The sequence below is a fragment of the Callospermophilus lateralis genome, chromosome 1 (assembly GCF_048772815.1).
Source record: "Callospermophilus lateralis isolate mCalLat2 chromosome 1, mCalLat2.hap1, whole genome shotgun sequence".
Classification (NCBI taxonomy): domain Eukaryota; kingdom Metazoa; phylum Chordata; class Mammalia; order Rodentia; family Sciuridae; genus Callospermophilus; species Callospermophilus lateralis.
Genome location: NC_135305.1, coordinates 5513947 through 5531577, shown reverse-complemented (window position 1 = coordinate 5531577; position 17631 = coordinate 5513947). Strand labels below are relative to the sequence as shown.

At 36.6% G+C, this 17631-nt stretch overlaps 1 protein-coding gene across 13 annotated transcripts in view; it reads right to left on the bottom strand.

Annotated features, from left to right (window-relative positions):
- The window catches only part of Kmt2c (lysine methyltransferase 2C), a 266290-nt gene that overhangs the window by 188506 nt on the left and 60153 nt on the right, over window positions 1-17631 (bottom strand). For all 13 annotated transcript variants that reach the window (XM_076831496.2, XM_076831532.2, XM_076831540.2 and 10 more), the window contains one exon: window positions 4365-4453. In XM_076831496.2, the coding sequence (XP_076687611.2) occupies window positions 4365-4453 (89 nt within the window). The remainder of the gene's footprint in view (window positions 1-4364; window positions 4454-17631) is intronic.

Genomic DNA, 17631 nt, shown 5'->3' with positions numbered 1-17631 from the left:
AACACAACAACTGAGCAGAAAACTGACTGAAGTAAAGAAATAAGCTGGGGGGTGGGGGGTATTCCAAGAAAACAAAATACACAAATGCCTTGGAAAGAAGCATGCCAAACTCCAGGAAGGAAAAGGAGGTCACAAGGCTAGAGCCCAGGGAGCAAAGGAAACAGAAGATGGTGTGGGAAAGGTAGCCCAGGTGAGGGCAGAAGAGCTTGAAGTTCATGGTGCAGACTTTAGATTGTGTTCTAATTACTCCTGGAGGCTTTGGATGGTAGGCAGATGAAGTAAAAGGCTCTTATGGAAAACAGACAAGAATGGAGTGAGAGGAAAAGTAGCAAGGCCAATGAAGACACTATGTGGAGTCCACTGCAGCAGTCCAGAGGAGCAAGGGTGGTGGTGACCAGCTGTACAATGACAGGCAGAGGAGGAGAAGGAAGTATCTGAGCTCAAGAAACACCAAGAAGGCGAAGACCAAAAAAGTCCCAGAAAGATAAATCAAGGAAGACTCCAGCCAGAGTCTTGGTGAGACCCTGTCACTAATTAATTAATTAAAAAATAAAAATAGGGCTGACGATATAGCTCAGTTGGTAGAGTGCTTGCCTCACATGCACAAGGCCCTGGGTTCAAACCCCAGCACCACAAAAAAAATAAAAATAGCCAGTCAGGGTGGCACATACCTGTAATTCCTGTGGTTCCAGGAGGCTGAGGTAGGAGGATTGCAAGTTCAAAGCCACCCCCAGCATAACTTAGCGAGACCATGACTCAAAATTTTTAAAAAGGGCTGAGGATGTGGCTAAGTGCTCCTGAGTTCAGTCCTTCATACCCACACTCCCAAAATGAGACTCCAGAGCTAGGGTTGTAGCTTAGTAGTAAAGCACTTGCTTAGCATTTGTGAGGCACTGGGTTTGATCCTCAGCACCACATAAAATATATATTTAAAAAAAAAAAACACTCCATGTTTCAGACTGAACCATATATGGTAGCATGGCTCACGTAGAAACACGGGAAGAGGTTTCAGAGTTAACAATAAGCAGCTAAGCAACTCAGTGAGACCCTGTCTCTAAATAAAATACAAAACAGGGTTGGGGGTGTGACTTAGGGGTTGAGTGCCCCTGAGTTCCATCCTCAATACATCCCCCAAAAAGAAGCTCTATAAAGGTCACACATAAAGTTTAGATCCTCTTCAAACATCTAAGAAGAGGTGCTAACAAACAAGCTGAAGATAACAGTTCATGGTAAAGGCAAGGAAAAAAAAAAACTGGTAGTCGTCTCCATTAATATGTCAACTTTTATGTTTTATTATCAGTTAAAAATAATTTTTTAAAAGTCACTACTGTGATTTTTAGAGTCATCAGCACACAGGTAATATTTAAAGCCATGAAACTGAGAAAGACCACTTGATGTACAAAATGAGAAGAACAGAATGAAGAGAAATCACTGAGTTTAAAAAAAGAGAGAGAGAGATCTGCAGTCCTGTAAGCCAAGTATAAGTTCACTCCCAAGAGTGGTTAGCTGTGTGAGAAGACAACGAATGGTTAAGAAGGATGAAGACTAAAAGCTGGTTTGGGCAATATGAGATTACTGGTGACTTGACAAGAACATCTTTGCAAAAAAAAAGGAAGAAAGCCTCATCTGAGTAAGTTCGTGAGAAAATAGTCAAAAATAAGTAGCAGCTGGGCATGGTGGTGCACGTCTACAATCCCAGTGGCTCAAGAAGCTGGGGCAGGAGGATAACAAATTCAAAGCCAGCCTCAGCAAAAGCAAGGTGCTAAGCAACTCACAGTGAAACCCTGTCTCTAAATAAAGTACAAAATAGGGCTAGGGATGTGGCCCAGTGGTCAAGTGTCGCCGAGTTCAATCCCTGGTCTCCCTCCCGCCCCCCCAAAAAAGTAGTAACCAGCCGGGTGCAATGATACACACCTGTAATTACAGTAACTCAGGAGGCTGAGGCAGAAGGGTCACAAGTTCAAGGCCTGCCTAGGCAACTTAGTGAAACCCTGCCTCAAAACAAAAACTAAAAAGGGCTGGGGATATAGCTCGGTAGTAAAGTATCCCTGGGTTCAATCCCCAATATCACCAAAAAAAAAAACAGTGGCCACCGTATGACAACTTTTTCAAGGGTTTCATAAAGACATCTGCCAAGGACTTCTGCTATAAAGATGAGTAAAGAACCTCATGTACAGTCGCTAAGAGGGGATGAGTGATGCATAGAGATTGTTTGTGTTTGAAAGGGATGATTCTGCAACACATTCTGCAGCTAAGAAATGATTTTTTGAGTTGTAAAAACCCCTGACATAGGAAAGCAAAGAAAACTGCAGACCCCAAATCCACAAAAGGGGAAAGGAGATAGAATTCAGGACACAAGTAAAGGACTTAGCCTCAAACAACCACAGAGACTTTTCATTCCATTTTACCAGATGGACAAAAAAAATGCAAGTAGGAAAGCAGATTTGATGGGTGAGTGTAAAAAAAAAAAAAAAAATTTTTTTTTTCACTAAAATAAGCACGATCATCAGCTAAAGATTGAAAACTGGGAGGAAGTATTAGAAATCTGAAAAGAGATGGTGGTGAAATAATAATTTTCGATAAATGGGAGAGGAAATTTTTAAGTATACAAAATGAAAGGAAGAGTATGGCAGTAGGTAAAAAAGTAGATGTGTAACCGATGTGAATCTGCATTATGTATATAGGGTAAAAATGGGAGTTCATAATCTGCTTGAATCAAATGTATGAAATATGATATGTCAAGAACTTTGTAATGTTTTGAACAGCTAATAAAAAAAAATGAAAGGAAGGCACCAGTCATCACCAATTTGATTTGAGGTCACAAATTTAAAATGAAATCAGTTGGCAAGATTATGCCTTTCTCTACAGCTATGTTCAGCTACTAGAATGCACAATCTGGGCTGCTAGAAGACAATGACCACAATGATGAGTCACAGAATCCAGCCAGAAAGGAGAGCAACAAGCCCACTGGTAAGACCAATGAGGCATTAGAAGAAAAGCGACCTGGAAAAAGAAGCAGCCAGGGAGTAGGACAGCAGAGCTGATTTTGGAAATGAAATAGCAATTGTCTCAGTGGCTGGTACAATAAGAAAGCTAATATATGACCATAAGAATGAGCAGCTGAAGGGGAATGAAGAGCAGGATTTCTGAGGAAATCAGGAAGCTGAAAGGATGGGGTATTGAACAGATTATCAAAAATGACAACCAGAGAAGCACAGAAGAGTAAAACAGAAAGGCAGGTGCTAACCTTCTGCTAGTGAGTGAGAGAGCCCAGCAAGAATGTGGATAAGCGCAACACACTCTGGTAGCATTGTTTTAATTTGCCAGTAATCATAATGAAAATATTATTTAAAGCTTCGAAAGGACTCTTCATTACTAACAGTGAACTACAGAAAAAATTATATGAAAAAAGAACTAATGCTATTTACATAAATTCAAGTTTGCAGTAGTGTGATAATGAGCAAAAAGGGTAAATTTAAAACTCAGAACTTTCAAGCTTTATTTTGTCATTCTACCTACCTAGGCCCTAGTCAGAAGAGGGATGGAAACTGCAAATACTACTTGAAAGATTTCAAAAAAAAAAAAACTATATAATAACACATTTGACAACCATAAGGCATTTTCTAGAAAATTATATTTTAAAATATAATGCAATTTTAAACTCTTCTATAAAAACAAAAGACATTCAATAAGCATCAGGATGATATTCAACTTCAGAGATGAAGCCTGATACTACATCCAAATTCTATCCAACAACTATAGAAAACAAGGCCAACGACGGACTACCTACCACAGATATCCTCTACATACAGTATGAAGCCTGATCCCTTTGACCACGTAACACCAATCTCCTGTAAATTCTGGAAACCACTCTGGGCAACCTACTCTACCCACATTTTGCAGGTGTACAATACATGTTAGCTAACTTAGGACACCCAAAGGTTCTGCAGACCAGAAACCATTTGTTCAACTTGGTATTTCATACTATCATTCGCTAGTGAAACACTTTCTCTCTATATACATTTTAACAAAACAAGCTCTAAACAAATATTTAATGGTTCACAAGCAAGAAATATCCTGTGAGCTAGCATAATAATGGCCTGAGTTACTGCTTCTTGCAGTTTTAATTTTACTTTGATAAACAGTTATCCATAAATATAAAATAATTCCTACTAAATCAGGTCTCAAGGAAAAGGTGTGAGGGAGTAGACTGGGTTTTCCACGTGGTGACTGGCTAGCAAACTAACCGGGACAAATGGAACTGAAGTGCAGTGCATCAACCACGGCTAACACACCACGTTTCCACACATATGCCAGGTGCACACATGCATACTATCATGTACATTCTTATTAAATTGTGATACCTGTTTCCACGATATTTTCTGCTTCTGTTGTCTCCAGCCCATCCATGCTATCTTCATCATCCACTGTAGTTTTTCCTCTACTTCGAGGCCTAGAAAGAAATAGACATATAGTAAAAAATAATGAATTTTAAGGATTATATGTTATACTCCATATAAATCACAATTTAAAGGTCTATAAAATAATTTGGACATTTCTCCAGCATTTTACCATGTTAAACAGTAAATACCAGACTTTGCGGTCACTTTGTCCCCTAAACTCAGCCCTTCCTTATGGCTGGATGTGAGGACACACCCAGGTAAGTGTGCTATGTCATTAAAACTGGCCGAGGTATCCCTATTCTGGCCTTTCCTCTTTCCAGATAACCTTCCGGAGACTCCTTTGTCTATAGCAGTAGCTTCAACAACTTAACAGGTTCTGGACAGAGTAGATACATCAGGCTGTAGCTACACATTTAATCAAGTGAATGAGGAACACCCAGACATTTGTATTTGTTTGAAGCTGACATAAAAGACCATGATGCACAATGACTAAAGAAAATAAAATTCCAAAAATTGAGTATGATCTAATTGCATTACCTTTTTAAGTGTTATGAAATTTAACTTAAAAACACTTTAGGGAAATAAAATAAAGGTAACAACAGTGGTAAGGTAGATTCGGTAACCCATTGTAATATTAAAAAAAAATTAAACAACTAATATCTTTAAGTTATTTTGGAGTATCTTAAGGGATAGAAATGAGAAAAAAAAGAGAAATTTAAAGAATAAGATATTACAAATAAGAAACTTAGAAAACTGACAAAACAACATTCAGATAATTTCACAGCTTTTACATTATTTTACTATTTAAAGAGAAAAAAAAAGTGGGCTGGGTTTTAGCTCAGTTTAGAGCACTTGCCTATTACATGTGAGGCACTGGGTTCGATCTTCAGCACCACATATAAACAAATAAATAAAAGTGTGTCCATCTACAACTGGAAAAAAATTTTAAACAAGAGAAAAATACAAATGAGCTCAGAATTTGAAAATAATGAAAAATGATAAGAATAAAAGATAAATGATATTAAAAAATAAATCAAAGAGTTATGTTTAAGTAGGAAATCCACTTAAATCTTATTTTAAAAAGGTAACCAATCTAATCATAAAGGAGATATGTTAAAAGTTAAAGTGTTGGAAGTCCAAATAGTTTTAGTTGAAATATTGCAAGTTGCCAAAAAGTCATCTCCAAAAGGTGGGGGGTGCAAAAAAGAATTATCTGAATCAAATTCCTAACAGATACTGTCCAAAACTAAAGATTAAATTTTTTTCAGGAAATAATGCCAAGAGTTAATAAATGGAAGGGCATCAAATTAAAAAGCTTCTATGCAGCAAAGGGAAAAATTAAGAATGTGAAGACAGCCAGATGCAGTGGCACACACCAGTAATCCCAGCAACTCTAGAGGCTGAGATAGGAGGACTGCAAATTTAAAGCCAGCCTCAGCAACTTAACCAGGCCCTAAGTGACTTATAGCAAGACTGTGTCTCTAAATAAAACATAAAAAAGGGCTGGGGATGTAGCTCAGTGGTAAAGTGTCCAAGTAGAGAGAAGGGAGGGGGGTAATATGAATATAAACAAAGAATCTACTGAATGGGAGAGTATCTTTGCTAGATACTCTTCTGACAGACGATCAATATCCACAGCATATGAGGAACTTAAAAAACTGAACACACACACACAAAATTCTAACCCAAGCTGCTCAGGTGGCACATGCCTATAATTCCAGCAATTCAAGAGTCTAAAGCAGGAATATTCCACTTAGAGACCAACCTCAGCAACTTAGTGATGCCCTATGTGCTTAGTGAGATTCAGTCTCAAAATAAAACATAAAAGCTGGGCACAGTGGTGCACAACTGTAATCCCAGCAACTCAGGAGGCTGAGGCATAAGGACCTCATGTTCAAAGCCAGCCTATGCCACTTAGCAAGACCATAAGCAATTTAGCAAGACCCTGTCTCTAAATAAAATATTTATTTAGTGTTAAGCGCCCCTGTGTTCAATCCCTGGTGGTGGTGGCGGCGATGGAAATATGTGCAATAAATACATGGACAAATAAACCAAAGAGATAATTCTCAAAAGAAGCAGCCAACAAATATATGAAAGACTACTCAACATCCTTAGCAACTAGGGAAATGCAAATCAAGACAATATAAGATTTCATCTCACTTCAGTCTGAAGGGCAGCCCTCAAAAATATAAGCAATAATAAATGCTGGAGAGGATGTGGAGAAAAAGGATCACTGTTACACTGTTGATGGACTGTACATTAGTACCACCACTATGGAAAATCGGTATGGAGATTCCGCATAGAACCATATATGACCTAGCTATGCCACTCCTTGGTATTTATCTTAGAGAATTAAAGTCATATTACTACAGTGATACATGCACATCCATGTTTACAGCAGCACAACTCACAACAGAAAAACTATGGAACCAGCCTGGCTATCTATCACTTGATGAGTGGATAAGGAAAATGTGGTATATATGTGCAATGGAGTTTCATTCAGCCATAAAGAAACATGAAATTATGTTATTTGAAACAGTAAAAATAGTATCATTTCAAACTTGCTGTGAGGTGGAGAGAAAGGAAGTAGAACCAAATTAAGAAACTACAAAACTTGGAAGATAGGAAAGCATGATCAAGGCCAATGCATTCTAAGAATGATTTTATTATTTGTGGCAACAAAGAAAATAATTATTATTAAGTAGTTCTGTTTAGATTTAAACAAAAAGTTTAATAAAACAAAGAAGAAAAAAGAACAAGAGAAATTTTTAAATCAATTCCTATTGCAAGCAGAAGAGAAGGAAAAAAATATACAGTTAATAGAAAATAACTTGAAAGGATAAATATAAATATGAATTTTCATAGTAAACATCAATGGCTTTATTTAATGATAAAAAGGTGAATTCACCCAGATACATAACTTAAAGAACTTCACATTATTATATAAAGCAAATATTTACACAAAAATGAAGAGATGATAAATGAAAATTAAGGGAAATTTAACATTCCAAACTCACAAACTGATAGATAAAACCAGTTTGAGCCTTTTAAACAAATATCTAGACAACACATATGACAAGCATCATGAGCTCCTGTACCACTCCTGTGTCAACTGCCCAAAGGGCAGCAGAAGTAGATAAGGCAAGTCACTGTCCCCACAATTGTCCTCCAGTGACGACACATGGTCACAAAGAAAGTACATACGACATCAAGAAAATGAAGCACCAGGCTGGGATTGTGGCTCAGTGGCAGAGCACTTGCCTTGCACATATGAGAGGCAATGGGTTCAATCCTCAGCACAACATAAAAATAAATAAACAGAATAAAGGTATTGTATCCATCTATAACTTAAAAAAAAAAAAAAAAGAAAGAAAGAAAAGAAAAAAGAAAGAAAAGCACCAAAAGCTGGCGACTAGGCACCAGGTTGATAGAATTCTGTATGAATAAGAATTTTATCTAACCTAGGAGATGTGAGGTAGAAGGTATCTCTCCAATCACTAGGACATCTGGGCGGAAAGCACTGCCATAGAGGGAACAGCACCAGTACAACTTGTGAGGTTCTTCTAAGGAAAGAGGGCTGAGATGGCATGGGCATGGAAGCTGACAGGTGGAAGAAGGTATGAGAGGAGCAAGGATGTCTTGGCTGAGGTACCCACAGACCAATATGAAGACTTGGGACCGAGAGGCTGGAAACCCCTGAGACAATCCAAGTAGGACAGAAAGCCAGCAACTGCAGGGACTCCATGGAGGGAAACTGCACCTTTGGTTGCTCCTTCACCAACCAAATTACAGGTGATTACAGGTGATTTCTAAAGAACTGAAAGGTGCATGGCTGAGCAGGCTCTTCACAGAGCCCTGCAGACAGTCACCCTAATCTGTTTTGAGCTTAACACTCCATTATCACACCACATGACTATTTTTTTGACACAACTGGCTTATTTTAGACTAGTTTTATCTAGTTTATAACCTTGATCAACACACCAGTTGTCTGCAGTGCACTATTTAGTCCTCAGGAAGGATTCTTATTTTAATTTTTGTTTTTTTTTTTTCTCTTGTGTTGCTGGCTCCCGGTTTTGTCATCATACTCATCAATCTATCAGAATTCTTTTCTTTCTGGCCAGTGGACCAATTTATCAACATGTCCTTTTCAGATCTCTAGTACTTCATTCATGTGTTCCTGACTGCTGCCCCTGGCTTCTGATTATGTGACTATTCTGAGTGATCAAACACTAACTTCTGTATTCAAAAGACAATGGTCATGCTTGTCAAACCCATACCAACTGCCAATTTCCAGGATTAAATAGAAAAATACATATTTTTATTTCTATATTGATTCAAATGTTTCCAGTTTTCGTTTTTAATGAAAGTCTTGAGTCTAATTATGACACGAAAATTATTTATTTTAACCCTTTGGATTCTTCCTATTTTTCCTTTCTATCTCTTAACCATTTCATTTTAGTCTTCTTTGCTTCACTGTATTACAAGGAAATCTGAAGTAACAGAATAGCACCAACTTTAGTTGAGAAATTTTTCTACCAAAATGCAATGTATCACAGTAATCTTAGAAGCTGACACTCTACAACTGAGTTCCTAAAATGACATAAAAGACATCTACTTAAAGTAACATAGGAGTTCAAAGAGGGGTCAAAAAAAAAAAAAAATCACCCTTCACACTGGGTGTGGTGGCGCACGCCTGTAATCCAAGCAGCTCAGGAGGCTGAGGCAGGAGGATCACCAGTTCAAAGCCAGCCTCAGCAAAAGTGAGGCATTAAGCAACTCAGTGAAACCCTGTCTCTAAATAAAATACAAAATAGGGATGGGGATGTGGCTCAGTGGTTAACTCCCTGGGTTCAATCCTTAGTATCAAAAAACAAAAAAAATCACCCTCCAGTTACAAAACCAGACAAAACATGAGAAATGACTGTTATTAGACACTGGCTAATGAGAGGTATAAAACTGAATCCTTGAACAAGAGGAAACACACAAGGGAAGCCCTACTTTTGCATGCACCTTCTGCACGCACTGAACTTACAAACAAACTAGAGCACGCGAAGAACCCAGAGAGAAATTGTATTGAAATGAGAATACAGAAATCACCAGTCAGAGATGCTTAGGGAGGCCAGAATTTGTGGGACGCCGTACTCAAGAGGACAGGCAGAAACCTGCATCAGGGCACCCATGTGTTTTTTTAATCTGAACAGCAATCTGTATTATGTGTGATATGAAATCCTCTAAAGCTAAATAAGAAAAAACTATCAGCGGAAAAATAATTTCAAAAGAACTATAATATGAAAAGTCCCATCTCACAGAGTCATGTCCCTCTACATTCAGTAGAGTACAGCAAGACTCCTTAGGAGCAGGGATAAAGGAGACTCAGAACAAAATGCTAGTCTAGACCATCCCTAAAAGAGCAGACAGCTCTCAAAAGATCAAAATAGTTCACAACTAATTAAACAGCCAGGTAGAAAAATGCATCAGACAACAAAATAAATCACAATGTGGGGCATCCACTTAAAACATACAAGACATAGGAAAGGAAGCCAAAATGTAAGCCATGATCAGGAGAATGAGGGAACAGAAACAGCAATCAATAGGAGATGACAGAAAAGGGGAAGCATGCACATTAAAGCAGCAATTACACATTTTATATGCTCAAGAATATAAAGGAAAACATGAATATGAGAGAAATGGAAGCTATTAAAAATAAAAATGGAGCTCATGAAAGTAAAATCAAAAAATAATGTCGATCTCTAGCAATTAGAGAAATGCACATTAAAACTACACTGAGATTTAAACTCACTCCACTCAGAATGGCAATAATCAAGAATAGAAACAATAAATGTTGGCGAGGATGTGGGGAAAAGAGTACACTCATATATTGCTGGTGGGACTGCAAATTGGTGTAACCACTCTAGAAAGCAATATGGAGATTTCTCAAAAAACTAGAAATGAAATCATCATTTGATCCAGTTATATCACTCCTCAGTGTATATCCAAAGAAGTTAAACTCAGCATACTATAGTGACATGGCCACATCAATGTTTATACCAGCTGAATTCACAATGGCTAAGCTGTGGAACCAACCTAGGTGCCCTTCAACAGATGAATAGACAAAGAAAATGTGGTTTATATACACAATAGAATATTACTCAGCCATAAAGAAGAATGACTTTATGACATTTGCCAGTAAATGGATGAATGTGGACACTATCATGCTAAGTAAAATAAGCCAATTCTAAAAAAATAACTAAATAAATAAAAATTTAAAAAAACAGAGGTCAAATTTCTCTCTGATATGCGGAAGCTAACACACAGGTGGGGGGAGTTCAGTAGAACAAAGTGGAATGGAGGGAAGGGTATGGGATAGAAAAAGAAAAGACAGTCGAGTGAACCTGACATAACTTTCCTGTGTACATACATATATGAATACACCACAGCAAATCTTAACATGCACATCCACAAGACTGGGATCCTAATTAGAAAAAGATATATTCCATGTCTGTATAAATGTATCAAAATAGAATCTACTGTCACGTATAAGTTAAAAAAAAAAAAAACTTTTTAAAAATGTTAAATTAAGCTTTTACATTGAAAGATTAACATCTAATTTTTAAAAAAAAATCACTTGCCTTAAAGACACTAAAAAAAAAAAAAACTATCCCAACTAAAGACAGAGTGAAAAATGACAAACATAGCTACAAGGCCCTGTGGGAAAACAGAAACACATCTAACAGGTATGAGGCTGGAGTAAGGAAAGGAGAAAATAAAGCATTTAGTGAAATAATCACTATAAATTTTGCAAATTGTGTTCTCTCAATAGATAATGACAAAGTGGTTTATAGTAAAATTGTTGGAAAAGAGTAAGAGCAGAAAAATCTTAAAAGTTACAGAGACATTATCCACAGAGTGACAAAAATAAGACCACAGGCTTTTCCTCTGAAATCGTGAGCCAGACTATGGAAAACATACTTAAAAGTGCTCAAGGGAAAAGTAAAGGAGCCAAGTGCAGTGGTGCATGCCTGTATCAAAGCCAACTTCAGCAACTTAGCAAGGCCCTCAGCAAGAGTGACTCCCATCTCAAAATTTCAAACAAAAAAAATTTAAAATTTTAAAAAATTTAAAAGGCAGGAATTAATTAAAGGGAATCCCTATGAAAAGTCAAGAAAATTTGTAGTAAACTGTATCTATTGGGCTGGGATTGTGGCTCAGTGGTAGAGCACATTTGAGGCCCTGGGTTTAATCCTCAGCACCACATAAAAATAAATAAAATAAAGATATTCTGCCCATCTACAACTAAAAAAATAAATATTTAAAAAAATATATCTATCAAGCCTGTGATCCCAGCCTCTCAGGAGGTTAAGGCAGGAGGATCGCAAGTTCAATGCCAGCTTGGCAACTCAACAAAATCTTGTCTCAAATTTTTTTTTAAAGAGCTGAAATGTGCTTCAGTACAGGAGAAGTTGCTTAGCAAGCTGGAGGCCCTGGATTCAATCCCCATTTCCATACACTCAAAAAGGCATCCATCAATGGCTGAGGCTGGGTTGTGTGGTGGAGCCCTTGCCTAACCTGCATAAGGACTTGGAGTCTACTTCCAGCACCTAAAAAAATAAATACATAAAAGCAACCTTCCCCAAAAAAGTATCCTTCAACAACAATTAACTAAAAACTTCAAACAAATGCTGAATGAATTCTTCACCAACAAACCTTCATTGCAAGTGCCAAGATATGCTAAGAAAATTCTTCAAACAGGAAAGTAGTACCCAATAAAAACCTGAATGTATGCAACAGAATAATGTGATGGTAACATGGATGTAAATTTTAAAGACTTTCCCGTTTTCACATTTCCTTAAAAGTTAACTATTTAAAGCAAAAACAAATTATTTTGGGGTTGTAATATATACAAAATTAACCTGCTTAGCCAGGCATGGTGGCACACGCCTATAATATCAGTGGCTTGGAAAGCTGAGGCAGGAAACACAATATTTCAAAACTTGTGATGGGGCTGGGGATGTGGCTCAAGCGGTAGCGCGCTCGCCTGGCATGCGTGCAGCCCGGGTTGATCCTCAGCACCGCATACAAACAAAGATGTTGTGTTCGCCGAAAACTAAAAAAAAAATAATAATAAAAAAAAAATTGTGATGAAATGAGTAGAGGGACATATACAGTTTAAACCAAGGAAGAACCCAACTCAAATTAAGTTGCCAATTAAGAAATCCAAAAATGGAGCAAGGTGACTCAGTAGGCTGAGGAAGGAGGACTGCAAGTTCAAGGCCAGCAACTTAGGAAGACCCTGTCTCCAAATAAGAAGCAAAAAAGGCTGATGATGTGCTCAGTGGCAGTGTTTACCAAGCATATTTGAGTCCTGGGTTCAATCCCCAGTATCATCCAGAAAAGGGCAGGTCCAGCAAATGGGCAAGGCAAACCCATAATACCTAAGAAGAGGAGAAATAAAGGCAGAAAGCAACATAATGGGGGGCTGGAGTTGTAGCTTGGTGGTATAGTACTTGGCTAGCACATATGAAGCACTGGGTTTGATCTTCAGTACCAAATAAAAAAATAAATAAAATACAAGTATTGGGTCCATTTACAACTAAAAGCAATTTTAAAACATAATAGAAATTTTTTTAAAAATCAGTTAAACCAAAAGATGGTTCTTTGAAAAAAAAATAATAAAATTGATAGATCTCAAGCTAAAAATGATTGAGAGAAAAAATATATCATAACAATATCAAAAGTGAAAGGGGATATCACTACAGGAGCAATATACACTAACCCATTAAGTTGCATAAATTTAATTCCATAAATGTAACAAATATTCACATATTATTTCACAGTGGTATATATTACCATAAGTGGTATATTTGTTGCTTAACTGAAGCTTATGTAGGTGTTCCACACCTGGGACAATGGAACAAGATGGGCTAAAAGGACAATGAGAAAACATTTTAAGTAATTTTATACCAATAAATCAACAACTTAAATGAAACAGCAAAATTCCTTGGATGGCACCAATTTACCAAAACTGATAAAAGACTGGAAATAGACACTGGGATATTCAAAATTTCTATTAGAAAAATTTAATTGATAGTTATAAACCTTTCCACAAAGAAAATTCCAAGCCCAGATGACTTTACTGATGAATTCTATTGAGCATTAAATAATACTAGCCCTAAACTACCCTTTGGGGGAAAAAAAGGGGAAAGAAACACTTCCCAACTCATTCTATAAGGTCAGCTTTGCACCGAAAGCAAAACCAGACAGACATTGAGTAATACCAATATCCATCACAAGATACAGATGGAATTAAAAGGAATAAAACACTGATACCTATGTTTTGTATAAATAATTCTCACACCAAAACAATACAAAAATAATGAAAGAAAATCATAGCCTGCTATTCATTTTTAGATGCACATAAAATTCTGAATGAAAAATTAACAGCGGGGCTGGGGATGTGGCTCAAGCAGTAGCGCGCTCGAATGGCACGCGTGCAGCCCGGGTTCGATCCGCAGCACCACATACAAACAAAGATGTTGTGTCCTCTGAGAACTAAAAAAATAAATATTAAAAATTTCTCTCTCTCTCTCTCTCTCTCTCTCTCTCTCACTCTTTCTTTAAAAAAAAAAAAATTAACAGGGGCTCCAGTTTGCCGCCGTCTGGCTGGGCACAAATCACGAGCCACTCAAGCAGGAACAAACTTTATTTCCGAACTCCCGGGAACACCATGCACAAGGCCTTCTCCCGGGACACACCACACACCAACCAGAAAATCCCTCCTCTGGCACTTCCCCAACCAATTCGAACTCCCCAGGAATCCACATGAAAACTAGCACAAGGACTCCAAAGTAGGGGTCTAATATTCAATTGAATTACACAGCTTAACATAACCATCATCATCTCAATGGCTTGCTGGCATCACCTCTCAACCACTACTTCTGGCAAAATGCCATGCCTCATTCCGACTCTGACCATGGCTCTCAGCACCAGTTCTAGTTAAGATGAAGTCCCTTATATCCCACTCAAACCAACTATAAAAACCCAGGAAGACTGTTCAACAGGTACTGACTTACAGTTACATAGGAGAAATAAATTTTAGTGTTCTATTTTATAGCAGAGTTACTACAGAAATTGATAATAATCTGTGTATTCAAGAAAAAACTAGAAAAAGGGATCTGGATGTTATCAACACAGAGAAACGATACATGTTTGAAGAGACAGGCTTATTCAGATTTAAATGTTACATAATATATATGCATACTGAAACATCACATGGTACTCCATAGAGATGATTTTTATGTGTCAATTTTTTAAAACTTTTTTTTTTTTAAAAAAAAAAAAAAGAAAAGAAAACCTGGAAATGACTATTTGAGTTTCCTGGAAAAAAATATAATTTTATACACTCATATACATACATAAACAATAAGCTGAGCTGGAATAGATATCACAATTGAAAGTACTACCAAAATAGCAAAGGATACACTCTTTTATTCATACCTTATCCGCTGGCCTGAATTCAACGCAGTCCCAAAAAGCCCAGGAGTGAATACCAACATGCAGAAAGTGTATATGCGTGCATCCTGGGCTCACCCACCACCTGCCCATGGATGAACCTGATCCTAGTTAGTATAATTAGTTAAACAAAGACCTTCACAACTGAGCTAACAGAATTCTGGCCAGGTGCCAAACTTCTTAGTACACACTTACCCTACTTATAGTAATAGCATAGGCTTTGAAAATTAAGCTGAACTGACCATAGCCCACAGAAGGCTGGTTGGAAATCGTAGCCTGTACCTACTCAGGCCACGTGCCAGCTGAGCCAAAAATATCAATGCTCTCCATAAAATGTCTATAAAACCTTAAGTTTCATCATATTCTAAATGTTCAATACACAAAGAACTACAAACACATCAAATCACATAAAAAATACATTCAATTAAGACCAATGACAAAATGACTAATGAACATTGTCTAGTGAACACTTTAAAATAGCTATTTTATAAAAGTGTGAATGAGCAATTACAAACACTCTTAACAAAACATATCAGACTATGTACCAAGTAAAAATTTTAGAAATGAAAATTAAAAACAAAAATTTAAAACTCACTGAAAGCAAATAACAAAAAGATGGACTTAAATACAAACATACCAATAATTATAATAAACATAAATGGTCTGAACACACCAATGCAAATATAAAAATTATCAGAATCTTTTTTTAAAACACCTATATGTATGTTGTCTACATGAAAATCAATTCAAAAAATGACCTCTTTAAAGAAAAATCAGATACAATGCAAACACTAATCAAAATTAAGCTGGAATAGCTATGTCAATACCATACAACGTAGATTTAAAAAAAAAAAAAGTTAACAGATTTAAGAGGATTATTACATATTGATTGGTACAAGAGTAAATTCACCAACAGATAATTCTAAATGTGCATCCATCTAACAAATGAACTTTAAAATACATAAAGCAAAACCATCACACAACTGAAAGGATAAAACTCCACAACTGTACTGAGAAACTTCAACACTGCTTTCTCAATAACAGAATTCTTGGAGAGAAAAATCAGGAAGCATGTAGAAGAACTGAACAATATCATCAACGAAATTAGTGTAATTAACAAACTTACAAAACACTCAGTCACAGCCAGAATGCACATTTCTTATCAGGTACCCACAGAACATTAACAAGTACAGGCCATGTTCTCTGGTCATAGACCAAACCTTAAACCTGTTTAGAAATAATTAAAAAATATATTCTCAGATGATAATGAGTTGAAGCTGAAATCTTCAAATAAGCAGAAATCAACACATTTCTAAATACTTCACAAATCAACAGAACCTCAAAGAAATAAAAAAATACATAAACAAAAATGAAAACACAATATACCACAACTTGTTAAATATAGCTATAATGAAAAAATATTATATAGCATCAATGCTTATGTTAGAAAAGAAGAAAGGCAAAAATAAATCCACATCTGGCTGAAAGAAAGAAAGAAGAACATGAATCAAAGAAACTGAAGAAAAATAAAAAAGCAAAAATCAACTAAACCATCAAAATTTCCTAAAGAATTAACATTCAGAATATATAAAGAACTTCTAGAGCTCAACAAAAACAAAACTCAATTCAAAAAAGAGCAAGGGACTTGCACAGGCATTTCTCCAAAGAAGATATACAAATTGCCAAAAGCACATGAAAAGATGCTCAACATCTAATCACTAGGCAAATGCCAATCAAAACTAGGAGACACCATCATCACAGCTATTTGGATAACTCTTTTCAAAAACCAGACAATAACAAATGTTGGTAAGAATATCCAGAAGTTGGAACTAGTGTGCCCTGTTGACAGAAATGTAAAAAGTTATGGCCACTGTGGAAAACAGTATAACATTTCCTCTGAAATTTAACAGTAGAACTTCCACGTGATCCAGAAATCCTACTTCTGGGTATGCCCAAAATATTCAAAAGCAGGGTCTCAAAGAGATATTGGTACACCCAAGTTCACATCAGTATGGTTCGCAATAGCTAAATCATGGAAGCAACCAAGTGCCCAAGTGAAAAGCAAATCAGCAATGTGATACACATACATACACACACACATACAAACACACACACACACACCCCAGAATATTATTCTGCCTTATAAAGGGAGGAAATTCTAAGATAGGCTATACTGCAACACAGATGAATCTTGAGGACATTCTGCCTTCTGAAATACCACAATTATGAAAATGAAATTCTGAATAATTCCATTGCAGAATGTGCTTAGAGTAAACAAAAACAAACACAGAAAGGGGAAAGAGAAAAAAATCTGACCAATAAAGAAAAGATCTGAAGATACAAATAATAGGAATAGGAGAGGATTTTACCCAGATTCCACGGACATGAAAAGGACAATGAAAGAATTCCACATGTAAGTTTCAGATCTTCAGATGAAATGGAACAATTCAATAAGATAACAAACAAAATTCACCAAGATGAAATAGGTAACCCAAACAGCACCATAACTTTTTTAAAAAGTATGATGTGTAGTATAAAGTCTTCTGAAATAGTAATCTCCAGGCCCAAGTGCTTTTACTAGCTAACTCTATTCAGCATCTGAAGAAAAGATAAACACCTATTCTATAGAATTTCCTCTAGAAAATATAAGAGGGCGCACTTGTCCACCCAAAGGGGACACTATCTGACACCAAATTGTCAGCATTATACTGCCACCAAA